Below are 20,983 nucleotides of genomic sequence, written 5' to 3' on the forward strand. Positions count from 1 at the left end.
GTTTCTGTAAATATTGTAACATCCAGATTCCTCTGTTGTAATCTGGAGTTTAAAGAAACAAGATAGCACAAACAAACATGGAAGAGTTTTATAAAAATGATCTCTCTAGCAAAAGTCCAGCTAAACATCTGATTTCTTAAAGTGTCTCAAAAATAAGATATGAAACACATTATGCAGTGTGCTGCAAACATGATGTATTTTATTATATGAAAAATAAAGACCAAAAAAGGGACAGCAGTAAGTACATAACAATAATATGATCATGTGAGTGCATATGAGATCATAATTATGTTGATCAAATTATGGATTTGATCAACTGGTCCCTGAATGCAATTGATACCCCTTCTCAACGAGAAGTCTGGGCTCGGGTGAGCCTGACTGCTGAAGATATCTACCTATTCGGAACCATGATAACAGGGTTCTTGCTGATCGGAGCTGGCTTGGCCCTGGCTTATCGAAGAATTAAGGAAGCAGAACCGGCTGTTTCAAACCCCCACAAGGCTGCCCGCTGGGATTGAAATGATGGGACGAGGCGTGAGTTTCTCAAAATGGGCTCATTGAGTGCAACACGGAGAAGATCTTGGAGAACGCACGGCTGCCGTGAATACTCAGAACAAGACCTCTGAGTGAAAAACTGGATTACATCTGGAGGGGCTAGCTCGAACAACACCTTTGAGCGCAAATTCAATCACATCTTGGGGAAGTGCACTGCGGTCGTGAGTTCTCAGAACCTGCTCTTTGAGCAAAAAGAATGACAACATCACGGAACGTAAGTTTGGATAACATCATAGAAAGCTCGAGGCTCTCCAATGGGAGATTGAGAGACCAGTGTTGGACTGTTAGAACAGCTTTGAAATTCATATGAGTTGTTTGCACTAAAGTAAAAACCATCATCACTTCATGCGGAGACCCCTTCGGCGCCAGCTGCGGCCTCAAGGCTGGAGCTGAACAAAACACCCTGATAACGACTCTGTTTAGACTGTTGCCCCCATTCCATGCAAGGCCACCTGGGTTGGCTGGAAGACTGTTTACTTAGCCTGGCGGGGCGGAGGACAGTCTCAGCTGAACTCTGGACACACACACACACACATACACTGATATGCACACACTGTTCCCCCACTCCCTTTCCAAACGCCTTCGATGCTTGTGCCCTACCGGGGAAGATGGCAGTCGACTGGACCAGCGCAGACATGCTGCAGGACCGGATGCGCTGGTGCAGTCGACTGGACCAGCGCAGACATGCTGCAGGACCGGATGCGCTGTCTACACCGGCTCTCTCTTACCCTTTACCCGCCCCTGTTGCTTGTCTTGTGTTTCTATGGTGTATTGATAGTCATGTGCTTTTTGTGCTGAGGTGTTTTTTCTGTTATCAAACTGTTCTCCCACTAGGAGCTCAGTCTGAGTGGAGTTTTTTTTCTCCTCCTCTTACCTCATGTTATGTATTTTCGTTGTTTTTTTCCTATCAGCCTACCTTTCTGACATGTCTCCCCAATGTGATGTTTGTGTAAAGTTGGTCAGAGGGTTCCTTTGTAAGTGCGCATGCGCCATTAGCGTGCTGCCTGCTGTAACCCTAATTTCCTTCGGGATTAATAAAGTATTCTGATTCTGATAAACAAGCCAAACTTCTTCATTCATTTTCTAATTTTAATGTCATGAAATTAACATTTTACATGCTAACTGAGGCCTTTAGAGACGTAGCTCTTGGAAGTTTAAATGGACCTCAAATTTTTGGATATGCCGTTCCCAGACTGATGGGCAGAAACAATTGCTTTTTTTAAGATCACAGCTCATGTCTTTCCTCCTACACCGTAAAAAAGAAAATCCTAAAAAAACAGTAATATTCTGGCACCTGGGGCGCCAAAATAATACCAGAAAATAACTTTCTCATGAAAATACGGTTATTTTCAGTAATGACAATACAGTTTGTTGCCATAATTTTACATGGGATTCTGCCTTTTTCAAGTGCTTTTAAACATTAAATTAGGAACAATTTAACGTGATTAAACAATGAAATTACCTATAAACAAGGTCAATGAATGCAGCAATATGAATAATAATATTTAAATGTACAGAAATATACAGTTAACAGTTGGTTTAAATAATAATGGATTGCATTCATATAGCGCTTTTTGAGACCCTCAAAGCGCTTTACAATTCCACTTATAATTCCCCTCTGGCCATCACCAGTAGGTGGTAGGTGAAGTGTCTTGCCCAAGGACACAACGACCGAGAGTGTCCGAGCTGGGGCTCGAACCGGCAACCTTCAAGGCGAACTGCCAACGCTTGAGCCACGATCGCCCTAAATAACAATAATAATTATTATTATTTGATGTAAAAAAAAAAGTTTATAAGAATCATTTTATATATTTTTCCATAGCATTACATTTGAATTTAACAGTTCAATCTTTCAAATAACAGACAAATATTTGTGAAATTGTGATGCATTTGTGAATGTATTTTAACAATCTAAATATGCATATGTACAGACAAATACCTTTAAAAAACAAGAAAATGATGTTTTATTACATTTACAGTGATTTTACGTTTATTTACATTTGAAATGTAAAATCACAGTCTATTTATGTGAATTTAATGATGTTCTAGAAGAACAGTACAAAACTGTAAAATACACCGTAAAATACTTTTATAATACAATTTTTTTTACAGCGTAGGCATTGCATTAACACATGCCTGAAAACTCCAGACCAGCAAACTGACAGAGCTTTTGCTTTTATAGAAGTGTTCACACTTACTGACATTAACATTAACATTAAATATCATTTTCAGAGACACAGAGACACAGTTTTCCAAGGAATATTTTGTGGGATGTTTATTTTGTTTTGTTTTGGTTTTATTTAAAGTGTTTAAAGTGTTGATGATTAACTGTACATTAAAACGGAGTCACTGTGCCACCTGGTATTAACTTAAAAATGAAAGTTATTTACATATAAAGTTTGAGGATTTTAATTGTTTGTTTTGGTTTTTGGTTATTGTCACTTGTTTCATTTGTTCATCATTGTTTCATTATATTTATTACCTTACATTTTATGTCGTGTTTTTTACGATGAAAGAGCAACTTTCTGCTTTATGGGAATAACACTAAGTGATTTTCATTCGTGTTTCAGTTTCCTTGATATGAAAATCCTTCATCTTCACGTTTCTTCATCTAGATTGTTCAGTATGGTTTAAACAAGAAATAGAGGTGTAAAAGACGAGACAGACAATTTCTTGCATGAAAGTCTCCATTACATTTTTAATGTAATATTTAAACTGGGTAAAGGAACCACAGAAAGCACACAGACCATTTCAAATGTTACACAACCTTTAGTAATAACGTGACCATCAGTAACACAAAGTGAAAACATGTCTCACCCATTGCTGTAACACTCCAGACTGTGATTATATGTGACTTAGGCTTGTTTATTGATTGTTTTTTGTATCTTTGAGTCTCAGTTTTTAAAAGGTTAAAAGGTCATCTTTCCAAATAATCCTGGATCCTGGACTCCAAAGTGGACCAAACCAAAACCACTTGGTAAATTTGCTATGATTTTCAGGCAGTGACTTTTTTTAAATGTAATTATGCAAATAAACAAACTTCCTTGGTAGAAATAACCAACATCGTGTTTTTACATATGTGCGCAACTTGTTGAAATTGAAATTGACTAATTGCGCTTTCCGTAGCAGGTTGTCTGTCACGTCAACATGGCTGCCGTCAGGAGCGGTTTCACTCCGGTCTGCTTAACAAGATGTTTCCTAAGACAGACAGGCAAACCAAGCCGAGGCGGCCATTCTCTCTCAGACATCTGGAGCCACGTAGGTCTTCTTCACAGTTTCACGTTCGGCACTTTGTCTGTGCTTCCGAAGCAAAGATACAAATAGCTTTTTCTCCACGGCTAACTAGCTCGCCGGCTAGCATCATGCCTCCTGTGTGACTTTGACAGTAACAGGCTCTCCAGCAAAGACAGGAATCTCTGCTGTTCAGGGTAACTGTAAAACCAGCAGGGTTTAAACCAGAAAGCGCGGACAGGTCAGCTAAAAACACTGAAATACGGAATTAGTAGGAGTTTGTTTGATGTTATTGAAAATCCGTAATGCTACATCAGTGTGACTGCACAGTCTGTCAGAGGCTGCCAGTTTATAAAGAACCATTACAGCTTTTCTCTCCGATGTATAATAATGAGAGTTTTTATGAAAATAGATTAACCTCATTCAAACCGTGCCAAAGTTTAATAACCCATGTCCTGCAGGAATCACCTGAAAACCTCTAGAGGTCAGTATAGGTTTAACTTTAACTACATGTTCTGTTTTCCCGAACGTCAATGTATCTATTAAGGATGTATTATAGTAATTGTTAAACAAATGCAAAGATTGACGATCACATTTAAAAATAATCACATTGCATTAGTTTATGTGGCCAAAGAGTTATATAAGTCACATTGTTTAATTCAAGCAGCACTTTACTGCAGTAAAGTCTTGATGCATGCCCAATCATACAGGTAAGTAAATCCCAAAAGGTTGACTCTGTTCATCTGTACGCAGCGTTTTCAATGCAAGTCACCCTCACAAAACAGTAAAACAGTAACATCTTATATTGTTTTCTGTTACTGAACTGGTTCAGAAGCAGGAGACTAAACTGAAAATATCTTTTTAAAAAATTCCGTAATTACTGTTCACCAAGTAAAAACAAACGTACAACGTTATGGTGTAGCACCTCTGTGACTTAGGCTAACTTGTCCTACATCCAGAAACTGCAGAAAGTGTTTCATGGTCAAATTACACAATTAGTGAGGGAAATCAGTCACTATTAAAGAATTACATTTTGATTGCTGCAACACAAGGAATGCTATCCTATGATCCTATGATGAAAAGGTTGTAGCTTAGTAAATTATTCTAAGGATTCAGTTTGAAATATAATCATTAATTATACAAGCTTTATTTTTTACTTTCCTGTTGCTTCTTGTCTTTATTTAAAAAAAAAAAAAAAAAATGTTATTCTGCAGTTAGTGTATTAGACCGACAGGTCTTTGTCCTCCTTTTGTCCACACAGCGGTTAATCCAGAGGTCACATCTCCACACAGTGTTTGAGTGCCGCAGCCCTGCCACCAGGGCTCTGCTGGGCCGCAGACACCATGACAAGTTCCTCTGGGTGAACGCTGTGGCCGTCAGACACAACAGCTCACAGGTGGGTCGCCACACAGGTTATGTAGTCACTACAGTTAGATCTATGCCATTCTTTAACCTTTTTCACACATTAAAGTTAATCTGACTTATACTGTTTTTTGAGCCTCTTCACTTACTGGTGTAAACTGATAGTAGTCACGGTATTATTTAAATGTTGGTTTAAAAAAAGTGTCTGTGAGTTTTTACTGGAGTGCAGTGGCCAGCCTGAAGACCTGGAAAGGTTTGTGTTTGTCGTGTGTCAAACTAAAGTGTGTCAAATGTTTTAGCCTCTTCATGTAACAGGATTGGGAGTGGCCTGTAGGATTTAAATCCTCTATCACAGCCACAGGTGGACTGTAGAGTGAAATGAGTCGCGTAGGATCCAGTAACACATTACAAGTTGATGTAATTTTAACAACTGGATCCAGTTTATAGAAACACTGAAATTAAACAAATTGAACTCCTGTGAGGTTACACTATTACATTTCTACTTAACTGATGTGTAGAGTTTATCTTGACATTCACAGATCCCGCCTGATGGTGGATCCATTGCAGTTCCAGTAACAGAAACTTTAAACAGTCCTCCAGTCCTGGACTCCGTCACACAGCCTGTCACTGAGCAGGTGAGTCTGCATCCAAAGTAAATCTTCCGCATCCCTCAGCTACGTGATCACTTCAATCATTTGGTGCTTTTGTCATTTTTAATAATTTTAGATCCTAGGTGGGACGGTTTCCAGTGTGTTACCAGCAGCAGAGAGCTCTGTTCTTCCTCTCGTGTCTGCTGACCCTGCTCCTGTTTTAACACAGCCGGTCTCTGAGCAGGTCGCTGATGTGGCACCGACTGCAGTGGAGGTCCTGCAGGCCGTTGCTGGAGAGCCTCGTTTAGCAGAGCTTGGACTAGCTGGTCACACACCAGTGGGGCTGGTCCAGAATATGTTAGAGTTCATTCACATGGATCTGGGTTTGCCCTGGTGGGGAGCCATTGTTGTGGGTAAGCATGCTTTAACACTTCTTATCTGTCAGTATCAGTGCGTCACTTTAGGCCACCCAAGCACAGGCTGGGTTTATATTTTCCTCAAGTTTTCTTTAAGAAGCGCCTTGTTTTTAATTTCCTGTGTCTATTCTCATGCTCTGCTTTCCTTCCTGCAGCGACCGTGTTGGCTCGCTTGGCTGTGTTTCCCGTCATAGTGAAGGGCCAGCGAGAGGCGGCGAAGCTGAACAACGTGCTGCCCGAGATGACCAAACTGACCAACAGGATGAATGAGGCCAAGCAGAGCGGAAACAAGTTTGAATGTAAATGTTCTCTCCTCTTTCTTCATGGCCTTATTATCACACTTCAGATGTTCAGCTGATCCTGAGCTGCTGCTGCTGTCTCTGGTTCTGTCACAGTTTCCAAAGCGTACTCTGACCTGAATCTGTTCCAGAAGAAACATGACGTGAATCCTCTTCGTGGCTTCCTGATCCCTTTGGTGCAGGTCAGTTATTCTCAGCTTTCTGTGTTATTGGCATGAATGTTTCAGGCAGACTAATTAAACAAATTTTACACTTCAGCTTAGTACTTGCTTATGTGGAGCTCACAGCTATTATAGTGTAAGCAAAGGTGGAATTTAGATTTTTAGGTGCATTTATGATTAACAAGAAGTTATTTTTAGTTCATCTTGACTGTAACACAAAAACTAAAAATGCAGTTTGTAAGTAAGATTTTGGTGTCTGGCTTTTTGCCATGGCGGGTTTTGTTGAAAGTGTTTTATTTAGACATCACAAACACAGCCATATGTCAAATATGTGACCCTTCAAAATAAAGGCGTGTGTTTGGTGCAGGGGAGCAGCTTCATGGATTCATCATCATAAAACAGAGAAACTATTCATGGCTGTTAAATTAGTGATGAATGTATGTGTACCTTTGCAGATATGCTAGTTATTATCATCGACTTTGCTTTTTTGTTTCAACGTGTTTGTGATTGTTTTTGCTGGAGCTTTGTTTTTCCCATTTTTCTCTCTGGCCTCACTCATCTGCCCACAACCCTCAGACACCTGTCTTCATCTCCTTCTTCATCGCCCTGAGAAAGATGGCCTATCTGCCAGTGCCCAGCATGCAGACAGGAGGCATGCTGTGGTTTGCAGACCTGACGGCATCAGATCCTTTTTATATTCTGCCTTTGGCCGTCACTGGAACGATGTTTTTCATCCTGGAGGTGAACTCAGATCTCTTATTTCCCAAAAGAAACACGGCAACAAAAAGAGAGTGATGGTAAAAAATTACTGACCCACTTCATCATCATCTTTTTTCCTCAGCTGGGTGCAGAGTCTGGGATTGACAACCCCAACCTGCGAGCCATGAAGACGGTGTTCAGGATCATGCCTTTAGTCATCTTCCCTCTCACCATCAACTTCCCCACGGTCAGTGAATCATTCGCTCACATCTGTTATTGTTCTCATAAAAAACATCGCTGAAACATCTCTTTATTTTTTTTTTCTTTGTACAAACTTCAGGCAGTCTTTACCTACTGGCTGACCTCAAACTGCTTCTCCCTGTGTCAAGTGGCTCTGCTCAGACACCCCTTAATCAGAAAAAAGTTGAAGATCCCTGAAAGGATCAAGCACCCGGCCTCCGCTCTGCCACAGAGTGACGGATTGATCGAAAGCATGAAAAAGGGTTGGTGTTATGAGCATAAATCTGTCGATAAATAGAGTAGGACTATAAATCTAGTTGTAGTTTGTAGCACTTTGTTTCCACTCTGATTGTTTCCGTGTTTGTCTGTGTTGGAACTGGTTTGGTCTGCAGGTTGGAAGAACGCTCAGCTGGCCCACCAGCTGGAAGAGCGTGAGCGAAGAATAAAAAATCATCTGGACCTCGCTGCCAAAGGTCAGTCCCAGTCTTCAGCTCATCCACAGAGACCTTTTGGCCCCTGTCAGGGGTTTTTTCCTCCTTGCAGAAAAATGACTCACTTTATTTAGAGGGAGGGAGAAAAAAAAAACTTTATTTGAAATGGTTGCTCATTTATATAAACTCTGACCCAAGTACATTTTGTCATCTTGCCCTCCACCTTACAGACTGACACCAGACACAGTCAATTTAGCGGAGTAGAATTCACTCGCTTTTATTTTGAAGGTTTATTCACTGCTGACCCGCTTCCTGATCCTACCTGTCAGTCAGCTACCCTGTCAGGCGGTCGGCCTGTCTGCTGTAGTCCCTGTTCTGTTATGGAGCAGGTGGAGAACGGATTCATGTGCTGAAAAGCTGCAGGGTTAGAGCTGATTGTTGTGTGTATTTGTTCCTAAGTAGGCCTCATTGTAGTTGTGGAAGAACATGTGTTATTATTTAAAAGCTGTTTAAAAAAAGAAAAAAATGGCTTTGACCATTGATGCACACACAGCCAAGAGCATGTGCCCTTAACCTACCGAACAATGTGACATATACAATTGATTTCTGTGGGAATTATCCGGGCAGTTATTCAGTGGCTACTTCAGTACTACCTGCTTTATAAGGAATTTACTGCATTTTAAAAGCTTAAAAGAAAGATTTAAGATCCTTAAAAACGACAGGTTTTAATAAAGGATTGGGAAGTATAAAAAATAACTTAGTAGTGTTAAATAAATTAGCGTTTGAAGAGATAAATACAGATTCTTGAGTGTGAAACCTGATCAGAGTACTCTGATCCAGTGAGCAACTTACTGCTGGATGGTTGTAAATTTAGCAGGAAAGTGATATTTCAAGTAATATATTAATAAATACTAATATGGACATTTTTTAATTCAAAAGATCAAAGGTTAGCTTGTTGTGAAAAAGAGGGTTTTTGGCAAACATTTTCTGATTTCTAGATGTTTGGAGCTTATATTTCACAGCAGACATTTCACATATTTGCACCTCGTCTCATTTCTCTGTGCATCCTCAGTTCCTTTCCTCATCTCCTCTCCTTACATCTTACTTCCTTTCATCAGAGATATGATTGGAGGAGGCGATGAAGAGACATGAAGAAGGCAACAATGTAGTGCTTTATTTAATGTGGGGGGAGTGTCCAGGTGAACTTAAGTGTTCGTGACAACTTAAATGTCAGGAGTCACAATGACAGCAGTGCACGGGAACTATTTTTATTCACCACACACAGGTGTGAAGGGCAGAGGTTGATTAGGCAGTTGATCATCATTGTAGCATCCTGTCTCCTGCACACACCAAGATTAAAAACACTCTAAGGACAGGATACACCTGTGTGTCCGTGTTTATGGCTGTTCCAGCAAACCACCTCTATCTTCCAGATATATTTTAGGAATTGAAACATTCCTCAAGATGGCTACTGAGATTAATTTCTAGGTCACAGGTAGGGGGAGACTCCACACGTGTTTGTCTTTACACCTCCTAAACACTCGGTGGAGCTGTTTGATTTGTTGCTGTTCTGCTGCCGGACTTTTATCACTTGATGCCACCGTGGTTTATCTAAGAGTAGTCTCATTTCATTTCTCCCTGCAGGTCCACTGAGACAGACTTTTACCCACAATCCTCTAGAGCAGAAACCTCCCATTGCAGCAGCATCAGCTAAAGACAAGTCTGCTGGAAGCAAGGCGAGACCATGGAAGGACACTATTGGATAAATCCAACCAGCTGTCAGCGTGGCAGTAATGATGAATTGTGTACATATTTATGGATAGAAGAGTTAGGGGCATGAATATGTGTTCTAATAAAAATGTAAACTGCCTCAACACAACCTTATTGTATATCTGCTTATTTCAACAAAACAAACGACTGTCTTCGTGTTGTCAACGAGTAATTTTATTATAAATACATGTTTGCAGCTCAACTTTTTCAAACTGTTTCACACTTGTTTAAAAATAGCCCTTCAGTAGTCTCTGACATTATAAAACTTCATGAATGTTCATCCACCTGAGTGAGCGTGGAGGGTTAGGTGGACCGATTTTTACAACAACCGGCCACCTTCAAGTAAAATCAAAAAAGGTTTTGCATTTAGATCATTTCAAACAAACTACTTGTGTTGACATAATTAAATACAGTCCGAAGTCACGCTTGGCTTCAGGGAAGTGCCGCCTATGAGCAGCATCATTAACACATTCTTTAACATCATCACAGGGTGGTGGCTGACGGATCTGAGAACTGGATCCCGCTTTAAGCCCAAATGTTTGGTCCACTGAGGTCTTGCGACAGCGGCGGCTGGCAAAGATTCAGGCTGAGCTGAGAGTCTGTTGTTTGTGCGTCACCAGCCGCCAGCAGGGCGTTAAAACGAGCGTCTCTACTCGAGTTTGTCGATGTCCATCTCGGTCAGGACAGAGAAGCACACTTTCTGAATCCCCACGCCACATTTAGCTAAAAGAGACAGGAAGGAGGTTAGAACGCAGGATTTAGGTAAAGCATTTACACTTTGATGATCAGAATAATGCAGAAAAACATCTGGATTCTTCCAAATCTTACCGATGAACCTTCGCAGCCACAGCGGCCTTTTGTGAGCCGGGGTGTAGCAGCAGAGGAAGTAGACGGGCACTCCCGACAGGGCGATGCCGATGCCGATCAGGGAGTTGATGGTGTCACTGTACAGAGGCACCACCACCAGGAAGATGGTGAGGATGCAGAAAACAATGGGGTAGAACAAACTGAGCTGTGGAAGGAAAAGCGAGAGAGAGCCGGGTGAGACGATGGGATGAATTACTGCCTCAAAAATTCTTTTCGCCAACGTGATTAAGTGAAACATGCTGGATTTTAAAGCCTTTTCCAGTTTATCGACTGCTGTACTCAATACGGGGTCATCAATTACAAAATGCACATGTTGTTTTTAATAGGACTTAAACCAAGCGATAAAGGTCGTAGACCCATCAGGAAAGAGTTTACGGAGGTCATAAATTGAGAGAGAGGAACCACAGGTTTTTCATAGACTTCATTATAATCAGCCCAACCAATGGAGTCGCCCCCTGCTGGCCAGTAGAAAGAATGCAGGTTGAAGAATTAGAACCTGAGATGCTTTTCTAACCTTCACTTTTCTATCTCAGCAGCACCATCAGTCTACTATTGTCTGTTTACAGGTAACACTGCACATACATCTGAAACATTTAATTTAAATACCTTTAAAGGCCTCTTTCTGTCCGGCTGCTTCCATCGCAGATATAGTTGCCCCAGGATGGACAAACCAACGAAGAACCAGTAGCTGAAGCTGTAGTAGTTGATCAGCCTGAAGACATCTTCTACACAGAGGTATATGAGAGCCATGACGCCCTGCAGGAAAGTACGGGAATTATGGTGAGTAAGGGTGAGGGCAAAAAAACCATGGCACTAAATTAAAACAATTAGACAACAAAGAAAAAAACAACTGACGTTGAAGAGCAGGGCGGGGATGGGAGTGTAGCGGTTAACGTGGATCATGCACAGGAAGTCGGGCAGGTGGCCTTCCCTGGAGCCCACGAAGAACAGCCTTTCGAGACACAAAATAAAGCGATGATGAGGATTGGTTTATTTTGACTGGTTTTAATGACATCGCAAAGTAGCCTAAAGAACGATAGAGATACCTGGAGGCAGCCAGGATGGAGGCATTGAGTCCTCCAAAGCAGGACAGAGCCACAGCCAGAGGAATGGTCCAGTTCATCACACCAAACACCTGATCTGCAAATGTCTGCAGAAGGAAAACTCTTCAACAAAAGCTACACCTCGTACATGTCAAGCCTACATCATTCAGTGTGGATCGGAGGAACTTACCACAGCCACAGCATCACTGTCTAAGATTGCAGGAATTGGGAGGATAGTGTAGTAGGCCACGTTGGTGAGAATATAGATCACAGTCACGATGGGCATGGAAATAGCAATGGCCAGAGGCAGGTTTCTGTAGTTCAGAGAGAGAAACAGCAGAGGGCAGCAAAAGAGATCAGAGAGATTCTTATAGAGAGAAAAGATCCAGAGTTTTGTCTGAAGTCTCTGAGTCAAGAGGATATTAAGTGATAAGGAGCGGGTGTTTGTCACTTATTCTGTCTGTGAACTCTGAGAAAGGCTTTTGATCTAATCACATGTGTGGCCTTGCGTTTGGCTGTGTGAATCAAAGAATAAGCCTGAAACACACACATGAGAATACTTCAGAGCCTCTCCTCCCATTTTCCCTCCCTTTGCTTTTCATCTCTGTGTTTTGTTTGGTACTCAGACAAGAGGAAGCCGTAGCAGTCCAAGCTACCTCTACTTTTTGTCATGCACTGATCATTTCAGTTTTATAGCCTTAACTCTGAACTTTATCCAGATGCTTCAGGAAAAGTAGACTGCTCATAGACTGCTTGTTGTATGTTTAAAGACGTAATTGTGAATATAATAGCTGCAAATGTAAAATTAAGTGTAAGCTAGTCTGCTATTCTGGCCATTCTAAAGGGGGAACACAGTTTATAAAATGAAGATTTTTTTTTTGGATAAGACTTAAACTAGCCATTAAAAGAATTAACTCGTGAGTTAAATATTTATAATAAGGTAACAGAGCAGCGAAGCCAAAAGTGTAGTTTTCTCTTCTTTGCAAAAACACATGAGTCGCCCCCTGCTGGTCATTAGAGGCTATATCTTTGGGACAAAGTGACACAAATCACTTTGGGGTTCTGTCAAAAAGGCCATTGGGTGTAAAGAGAAAAACCTGTCACATTTGAACCTGTTTGTTAATGTCTCAAGTCTAAAAAGCCCATTACCATCACTGAAAATGTTTTTTATCATCCGTGAGTCAAAAATTCATGTTACGTATATATAATATTTTCAACTTATTCAGAAATTTGAGTCCAAAGTCCAACTTTTGAGATAATAACTTCAAATTTTGACTTATGCATGACAAAAAAAAAATTTTCATTGGCAGAAATGAGCTTCCATACTCCGCTGTCTAGGAATGGAATTATACATTTGAAACCAAAGTAATTTAATTCCCATATGATGGGATGATTTAATGCTCATAGTGGCAAATGGTTCATGTGACATCATGCGTATTAACTCACCTCTCTGGGTTCTTGATCTCCTCTGTGACAAAGTTGAGGGTGTCCCATCCAGAGTAGGAGAACAGAGCCGAATACAGAGCCAGAGCGATGGCTCCTGGATCTCGAGATGAGCCATCAAATAGCCCCTCGAAGTTCTGGGTGTGACCTAGAAGGAAGTGACAGCATGGCACTGCGTGAGCATCATGTAGTTAACCTAATTACACTCCTACCCTCCACATAACAATCTTATCTGATTGTTCTTTAACAGTTTTATATTAGTTATAACAGCAGACAAGGTTTTTATGGATTTAGTGAAGGAGGACATGCAGAGTGTTGATGTGACAGAGGAGGATGACAGAGACAGGGTAAAATAGAGGCACTGTATATGCCGGGGCTCAAGACGAAAGAAGGAAAAGAAAAACGAGAAAAAGAAAAAGTGTGTGTGAGTTGCTGATGTGTTTGAGCACCTTGTCCGATCTTCACCAGGCCAGTGATGATGACAGCGATGAGAGCAATAACTTTGGCGTAGGTGAAGAAGTCCTGGACTCGGGTGCCCCACTTGACATAAGCGCAGTTGACAAAGGTCAGCAAACCTGAAGGCGAGGGAGCGAAACACATGAACACACACGTATCATTCAAACACAGACTCGCACAGCAACAGACATTTGCTCTTTAAACTGTGTGTGTTTGTGTCCGTGCCAGCGTGTTTCCATGTGAGAGAGCGGCTGATTTAAGGAAGCACTGCTGCTGACTCAAGCAGACCGGATAGTTGTTTGTCAGACAAGGAAACAGCTGAGTGCAGCACATAACACACGCATACTGAAATACACACATGTACGGTCATGGAAGTGAGACCAAGTTTAAAAGCGTGAAAGAAGTAATAATTAAACAAGCACCGATCTGTTCTGATGGGCTTGTATGTTTCGGCCTGAGGTTGGAGATTTGTCACGATTGGCACTTATTGACCTACAGCCTCTGGTCCTGATAAGTAAAGTGGTCTCTGCTGCATTCTTCCTTATTGTCCTCCTTCACCTTGATCAGCATTAATGGTGTTGGAAAACATGTTTTTCTGCTCCTCTCTGTCACTTATCTCTCTCTCACGCACGCTCTCTGACTCTGGCACCTTATCGGTAAGGGACCGCCTAGTTCACGGGACATCGTAAAAGTTACTATCTCCACTGATAGCGCGCAATACTCAGTTTTGCGAAAGCGAATCTTTTTATTAATGAATGTAAATGAATTGCTGTAGTTCAGTTTAGCGTGTTTACTCGCCACGCTAAACTAGATGTGCAGACAAGAGACCAAAACAGGAATGCATCATCTTCCACCACACTGACAGCTAGAGGATAATAACAGGATGCCTGTTCAAACACAGCAGAGCACAATGCCTCAGATGGAGGTGATCAAGGATGAGTGATGGAGGAGGAGGCTGTGCCACCCAGAGGTGGAGGTGCGAAGTTAGAGGTTTGAGATCAGGTGTGAGAGACAGGCAGACCAGTGATACAGAGATGCTGAAGACTGCTTAGCTGTTAGCAGACGATGACCTTGAGTACAGGTTGGGCGGACTTTACACCTGAGTTCACGTGCTTCTGATAACCGCCCCTCACAAACAAAATGTTTGAACAGTATGTGGATGTGGACTGAGCTGAGTGTATCTGAAATGACCATATTAAAGATGTCTCCTATCACTTTGACATCACAGAGAGACAAGAATAGATAAAAACTGCACACACAATGGCCTCATCACTCAAAATTTGGACGTTTTATAGAAGCATGGCCCGCGCATATTAATAAAGTTATACAGTTACACGACATCTGAGATAATCAGTCAAAGTTCTTCCACTGCAAAACACTTTGACCCAACCAGACTTAAATACTCAGTCAAACTCAAATCATTCTATAGTAAATTATTACACAGGATGTAAACTGTCACTTATTATAATCTGAATATTTTTATCTGTCATGTTAAGGTACTGAAGTCACAACTATCTATCTTATTCTGCTAATCAGTTCAAGGTCACGATGGCTCCTACCTCGGCTGCCATGGAGTACTTGTGTTTTATCATAATTTTTATAAAACAGAACTTACATGTTGTCTTTACTTTTTACTTTTCGGCCTTGTGCAGAGATCAGACCAGTTTCGGCACTGTCATGTCTAAAACCTTTCTTTTCTAGTCTTGAGTGAAATAGGATGAAGGTGAATATGAAACAGAGGGACTTCATTACAGCAGCTACATTTACATTTACTACACTGCCTTCACTTAAAAGGAAGCGGTGCTGTTTAAGCTCTTCACTCATGTGCTGGCTGAGCTATCAGAGGAGAGGCTTGTCAGGTCAGAGTGTCCCTGCAGTGAGGATTTTACCTCATAGCCACCAGCCTCTCTGTTGTCCTCTGCTTACTGGTGCGTGGCACAAAAGTGTGTGTGTGTGTGTGTGCACGTATTCAAGCGTGTGTGTGTTGCGCGCCCGCCTTTTAGGTGGGTCGACGGATTTAAAGAGGACTTATATTTATTATCAGGGCTTATCTGGGAGATATTAACAAGTTCTCTCTGCACCTTTGACTCAGTGTGCAGTTGCGTAGTCTTTATCTCGTGGTAGATTTGATCTACATTTACAGGAAAAAAAAGAAAAAGGAAAAGCTGTGATTCATGTCCTTGTGTGATGAGCCCACACCAGGTTTTCCAAAGCCACTGCTCTGAGATTGAGTAAAAAGTGGCTTTTCCTCCCACTTAATCTACCAAATGGATGATTTTAGGGTGGATCGGTTCCTCTTTAATCAGATGTTAGTGAGTGTTTCTGCTGTAGACCTGCTGACTCTAACCGACTGCCACCATTTTTCACTTCTCTACTCTCTGCAGCTCACGTGATCTGTCATAGATGTGAAACCACGGCTGTAACACAGACGGCATTATTGACACTGGATATCACTCACGCACTGACTCATCTTCAGTCTCCAGATGTGTACTTACATATGCAAGCAGCAGCCAGCAGCCTGTTGGCCAGGTACGGGGCTATGCAGGTGGGGAAGATGGGCTGCACCATGTAGTTGGAGAACGTGATGGCAATAACGGCCTGGCTGGTGGGCTCGATGATCAGCAGCGAAGTCCACAAGCGGATGAAGGCCATGAAACCCCCGAAGGCCTCCAGGATGTAGGCATAGGAGGCCCCGGACTTGGTGATGGTGGTCCCCAGCTCGGCGTAGCACAGGGCGCCAAACACAGAGAAGATCCCGCCGATGGTCCACACCACCAGGGAGAGACCATAAGAAGCGCTGTGGATGAGGACGCCCTTGGGCGAGACGAAGATCCCCGAGCCGATCATGTTCCCCACGATCAAGCATACTCCGTTCACGAGGGAGATCTCCTTCTTGAGCTTCATGGACTCCTGCGAGTCATCTGACTTCTCTGACGGGGGGCCGCCGTTGGACGGCTCTTCTGTCGGGATGAGGCTGTGAGAAGCCATTGTTCGAGTTTGGTGGTTTTAATTTATTTTAAAAAGGAAAACAGTCACAAAATAAGAGGGTTTGTTTGGCCTTGCTGTGTGATGAAGATTGGAAAATTCCTCCTCGAGCTATCTTCGTTTATCTCCCGCCATCTGTGAAGGCAACACACAGGGGTCATATCAGCGATGTTGTCACAACTCAGACACACAGCAAATACTCGCGTTGTCCCAATCCGGTCACACAAAAACACACTTGCATGCCAGAGGCACTAATGTCAGAACAAACATGCAGAAAACACAACGCACAACGAGTGTGGACACGGTTGGATTCGAGAGCGGGATTTTGGGATTGGAGGGCCATTAGGCCGCACACCAAATGGCCTTTTAAGGTTGAGTGTATTTACAGAGAGACGGGGAGGGGAGCAAACACGTTGTGTGCCTCAGACACCGGCTTCTCGCTGGTAACCACAAGCAGAGAAAGAATCACTGACTAAGACTCACACTTAGACTCCCAGATCCACCTACGCCGGCATATGCAGAGTTTCAGTGTCAGCACAGCGGCCACAGGTCACATGTTTTCCAAAGTTCATTATCGTCAGCATGTGTGCAATTTGATGATGATGCAGACACATTAGGCAGCAGGTTCAATAATCTAGCTTTACACAATGAGCTGCACAAAGACACGAGGCAAATTCTCACTTCTCTTTAAATATCATGAACTGTCAGTGTTGTTTTGAATGACAGTGTTTTCACTACATTAAGGCCAATTTAAAGTGTAGTTATTTACAGTATTTACACTTTGATCATTCAGGCTTCTGGCTTTTTCATAAAGTCAGCGCATATAAATAAGTATACGTCAGCTGCAAGATATGGGTCCAAAGATCGTAAACTGGATACAGCTCGTAAGTAATAAGGAACTCAGATACAGGAGAGACTCGAGCATGTGAAGCCTGATATGAACACACACAGACACAGACTCACAGAAGCATGAAGCTTTTGTAAAGAGAATGTAAGAGCGGCTGTGAAGTTCAGATACCTCGTGGCAACAGCAGCAGTAGGAGCAGCAGCACGTGTCTTGATGAAGGAGTCACTGCAAAGAAGGAGGACAGCAGATTGGACGTGAAGCATGCCGGAGACGCTCAGAGGCGAAGCTCTTGCAGACAGAAAGTACAAAGTTCAAAAGCTGCTGATAAGTAGGCTTATTTTTGAGCTACTTAAGGTCACATCCTGGATACAGAAAGTCCTGTTGTTTACGCAACTGGACACAAGTAACAGTTCAGCTCTTTTTGATTAATGAAGCAGCAATAATAAAAAGTATCATTATGTTTTCAAGGCAGCTGTGGAAACATCTGAAACACATCAGAGGGTTTCTAATTAGTCATTTCTTCCATGTAAAAGATCTCAGATCACTCACTCGTAAAAGCAGCCAGGCATGATAAAACAACTCTACTGAATTAACACTTCTACTTAAATCATTATGAAACACAAGCAGCTGTTTGGGGGACACACTCACCCTCTCCAGAGGCTCCTCGGCTCCTCTCTGCTCCTCTTGGGGTCCTCTAAATCACTGCAGCACAGTCTGATCGCAAATACTGTATTATTTCAAAATCCACTCTCTGTTCTGTTATTTCATTGTCCTGCCTCCCTGTCACAGTCGTAAATAAACCACTTCATGCGCCTTCCTCTTCTCTCTCTGCTTTGCTGCTGCTCTGTTTCCTCTCGTTCTGCTTTGCTCTGACCCTACACGGCTGATGCGTTTGAGGTGTTGTGCACTTCTGGTTCCCAACGACGCTTTTAATCGACCGAGGAAACGAGTTAAAGGCGAGAGTGGGAGGGCTTTAGTTCACCCCAGCATTGTTTTCCTATGAGTGAAACCTACGGGTGTGTGATTCAATTATCTCGCCCATCACACAGGTGTTATCTGCAGCTTACCTGCTCTTCTCTGATCAGTGTGACAGTGGAAATAAAAGGAGGACTGACGGTTTTTCCACGATTACTGTTATGCAAATGCATCTGGAGACAGTTTGATGATATAATGCTGTTAGAAATGTTCACTTTAAGGCTCACCCGAACAATGGTCGTAATTATCCACACATGTAAGACTAGCCTGCGTTTTCTCCTTCACTTTAAGTACATCCCATTACAGTGTTGTGATGTTGTTTATAACACAGGCAATATCGTAATAAAACAGTTATACTGGTTTATAAAACTGAGGGAAATAGCGTAACTTAGCTGATGCTCTGCGTGTCTGTGTGAGGCTTAAATGTACATTTAATTAAGAGTCGCGTCAGTGTTGCTGATAGCAACAAGTAATTCATACGTTTCTGTGTTTCTGCTGTTTGATGGATGACCAAACACAAGCTATTGCGCTCTCTTGTGGATATGAAATAAACTGAATGGTGATAAATTATCAGTTTCTATTGATCTCGATTTGATTCTGACTGAAATGAAGATAACATCAAGCGCACGTGAACCTTCAATAATGCAGATATTATTGAAAAGTAGAAAAACCAGTAGGTCATTTTTATCTTTCTTTCTTTCTTTGTTGTTTGCTTTGTTTGCTTACTCGTGATTCTCCCCAAAGTGTGCGTTGGGTCCACCTGGTGGGCTGTGAAGGTACTACAGGTAGGCTGCTACAGGTCAGTTACAAGAAATAAAGTCTCTAAAGTAAAAGGGTTTGCAGTGAATATAAAAACAAATGTATAAAGTAAAAACAACATAAATTTTGTGTTTTTATTTTCATAATGCATTTTTGTTTTTTTCCATTTTGTCTTTTGTCTGACCCATTTTCTGATCTCTGTTATGTCTAATTAACAGGCAAACACTTAACCTGGAGATGTAAGAGCCAGGTCACTGCAGACAAACTGTTAATTAAGAATCAGCCTCAACAATCAAATCACCAGATGCTCAAAATGAACTCACAGAAGATCCAAATACTTCATCTTTGTTCCTGTGTGTCGGTCACAGTTATGATGTAAAACTGTGCGGCTCTGTTTGTGAGGAAATGTCTGATGTGGCCATCAGCGAATACTTACAGAGCGTAACGAGAACATTTTGAGCAAAAAAGAGACAAAACAAACAAAACTCCTGTCCCACTAATACAACCTGGGGAACAAAAAAATGATTTAAAAAGTTAAAAATACGTGACTCATATTGCACATTTTTACAGCTATTATTGTCCCGATTCAAAAATCAAATCACTAATTAATCATCAGCCTTTGTTTTGTTTTTTTTTGTTTTTTTAAGGATTTATTCAAGGATGTTTTGCTTGAATGGCAGCTTTAATTAATCAGATCAAATTAACTACTGGCGACTGTGAAGTAATCAGTTTCTTTGTCTTTTAAAACGATGCTAATTCCTCATTGCTCCAAGGCTAAACAGGTTTAAACGCTGACCTTTGACCCCTTGAGAAACTTTTGTCCTTTTTCCCTGGAGATGATTGATGCCCACAGAGGGTTGATTAAAGCTCACTGATGAGTGTGATGAGGCGTGATTAAAGCCTGTAAACACATCCAGCATCACACCTGTTGGATTTTATATTCACTTCTATCTAAATGGCTTCTTTTCTGTCTCTCGCTCCCGCTCTCTCTCTTTTTGTCTTTTTTTTTTTTTTTTTGATTGAGACACGTCCGCTGTCACTCATGAACGCATGTGGACAAACTTCTCACACATGGCTCCTTTCTCTCCCTTTGTCCCGCTCCCTGCCCTGGGCATTCTTTTCATTGGTTACCAGTTGTCATGGTTTCAGGGAGCCCCTGCAGGCTAAAAAAAAAAAAAAAAACTAGAGGGATTAAAGGCAGCCATTTTGGGGACAGCTGGACCAGGTTGGTCCCTGTTGCCCCCTGTCCCGCTCCCAGTCACTGTGCGAGGGGGGACGAGGGCCGGCATTGTGTGAGGATTAGAGCTTCCTGTGTGTCAGCTCATTACACGGGGGAGTGTAGGGGTGACGGGTGGAGCAAAAAGAGTGAGGGAGCGAAATGAAAGAGAAAATTTAAAAGAAAAAAGGAGTGAGTATGAAAGAGAGTATGACACAGAGAAGGGGAGCGAAAGGCAGGAGAGGGGGGGTATAGGGAGGGAGGTGGCAGCCTCTACAGCTGCACCCTCAATCACACTCATACAGGCTCCGATTATCCTTTTCACACACACACACACACACACACACATGAACAGCGCAGGGGAACTGAAACATATTAAAAGACACCGAGAGCAAAAAAAGAAAAAGAAAAGAAAAAGCAGAATCTGGAGACAGCTAGCCCAGAGTCTCAGACAAAGGACCCCACCTTCCTCCTCCTCCTCCTCCAATCCAGACACACAGAGAAACTGGAACAAACAAGAGAAAACTGACCAACAGTGTGCACACAGAATAAGAGTCATGCAAGCAGAATACTTAAACAGATAGATGACTTCACAGAGACACGGGATTAAACCCAACCCAGACAAAAAATGCCCCCCC

The 20,983-nt window shown here is 42.1% G+C and overlaps 2 protein-coding genes across 4 annotated transcripts; one reads left to right on the top strand and one right to left on the bottom strand.

Moving 5' to 3' along the window:
- The first annotated feature begins 3,686 nt into the window (after positions 1–3,686).
- On the top strand, positions 3,687–9,863 carry oxa1l (OXA1L mitochondrial inner membrane protein). 3 transcript variants are annotated; one of them, XM_084924065.1, is made up of 11 exons: positions 3,687–3,813; positions 4,989–5,182; positions 5,688–5,783; positions 5,875–6,151; positions 6,310–6,453; positions 6,550–6,635; positions 7,191–7,355; positions 7,456–7,560; positions 7,654–7,816; positions 7,946–8,026; positions 9,629–9,863. In XM_084924065.1, the coding sequence occupies exons 1-11, from the start codon at positions 3,747–3,749 to the stop codon at positions 9,748–9,750; spliced, it is 1,500 nt and encodes a 499-aa protein (XP_084780191.1). In that variant the 5' UTR covers positions 3,687–3,746; the 3' UTR covers positions 9,751–9,863. The 3 variants fall into 3 exon arrangements, with proteins under 3 accessions (XP_084780191.1, XP_084780189.1, XP_084780190.1); XM_084924063.1 differs by having other exon boundaries at positions 5,048–5,182; XM_084924064.1 differs by having other exon boundaries at positions 5,079–5,182.
- A 43-nt stretch (positions 9,864–9,906) lies between these two features.
- On the bottom strand, positions 9,907–20,930 carry slc7a7 (solute carrier family 7 member 7). Its single transcript, XM_084924062.1, has 11 exons — positions 18,044–20,930; positions 17,567–17,620; positions 16,059–16,683; positions 13,557–13,682; positions 13,111–13,255; positions 11,855–11,978; positions 11,668–11,771; positions 11,477–11,573; positions 11,228–11,377; positions 10,583–10,766; positions 9,907–10,477 (listed from the first exon to the last, which is right to left on the bottom strand). The coding sequence occupies exons 3-11, from the start codon at positions 16,549–16,551 to the stop codon at positions 10,404–10,406; spliced, it is 1,497 nt and encodes a 498-aa protein (XP_084780188.1). The 5' UTR covers positions 16,552–16,683; positions 17,567–17,620; positions 18,044–20,930; the 3' UTR covers positions 9,907–10,403.
- Positions 20,931–20,983: the final 53 nt, after the last annotated feature.

Source organism: Perissodus microlepis, chromosome 3 (genome assembly GCF_051167445.1).
Source record: "Perissodus microlepis isolate ML-2025 ecotype Zambia chromosome 3, ASM5116744v1, whole genome shotgun sequence".
In the NCBI taxonomy this organism is placed as follows: domain Eukaryota; kingdom Metazoa; phylum Chordata; class Actinopteri; order Cichliformes; family Cichlidae; genus Perissodus; species Perissodus microlepis.

Bases quoted from the DNA above. Each gene is read 5' to 3' on its own strand.
- oxa1l (XM_084924065.1), top strand. From the start codon at position 3,747: ATGTTTCCTAAGACAGACAGGCAAACCAAGCCGAGGCGGCCATTCTCT. The intron at 7,356-7,455 runs GTGAACTCAGAT...TTTTTTCCTCAG, and splicing joins CGATGTTTTTCATCCTGGAG to CTGGGTGCAGAGTCTGGGAT. The intron at 7,817-7,945 runs GTTGGTGTTATG...TTTGGTCTGCAG, and splicing joins GATCGAAAGCATGAAAAAGG to GTTGGAAGAACGCTCAGCTG.
- slc7a7 (XM_084924062.1), bottom strand. From the start codon at position 16,551: ATGGCTTCTCACAGCCTCATCCCGACAGAAGAGCCGTCCAACGGCGGC. The intron at 13,683-16,058 runs GTAAGTACACAT...CCTCGCCTTCAG, and splicing joins GCTGGCTGCTGCTTGCATAT to GTTTGCTGACCTTTGTCAAC. The intron at 10,767-11,227 runs GTATTTAAATTA...TTCCTTCCACAG, and splicing joins ACAGAAAGAGGCCTTTAAAG to CTCAGTTTGTTCTACCCCAT.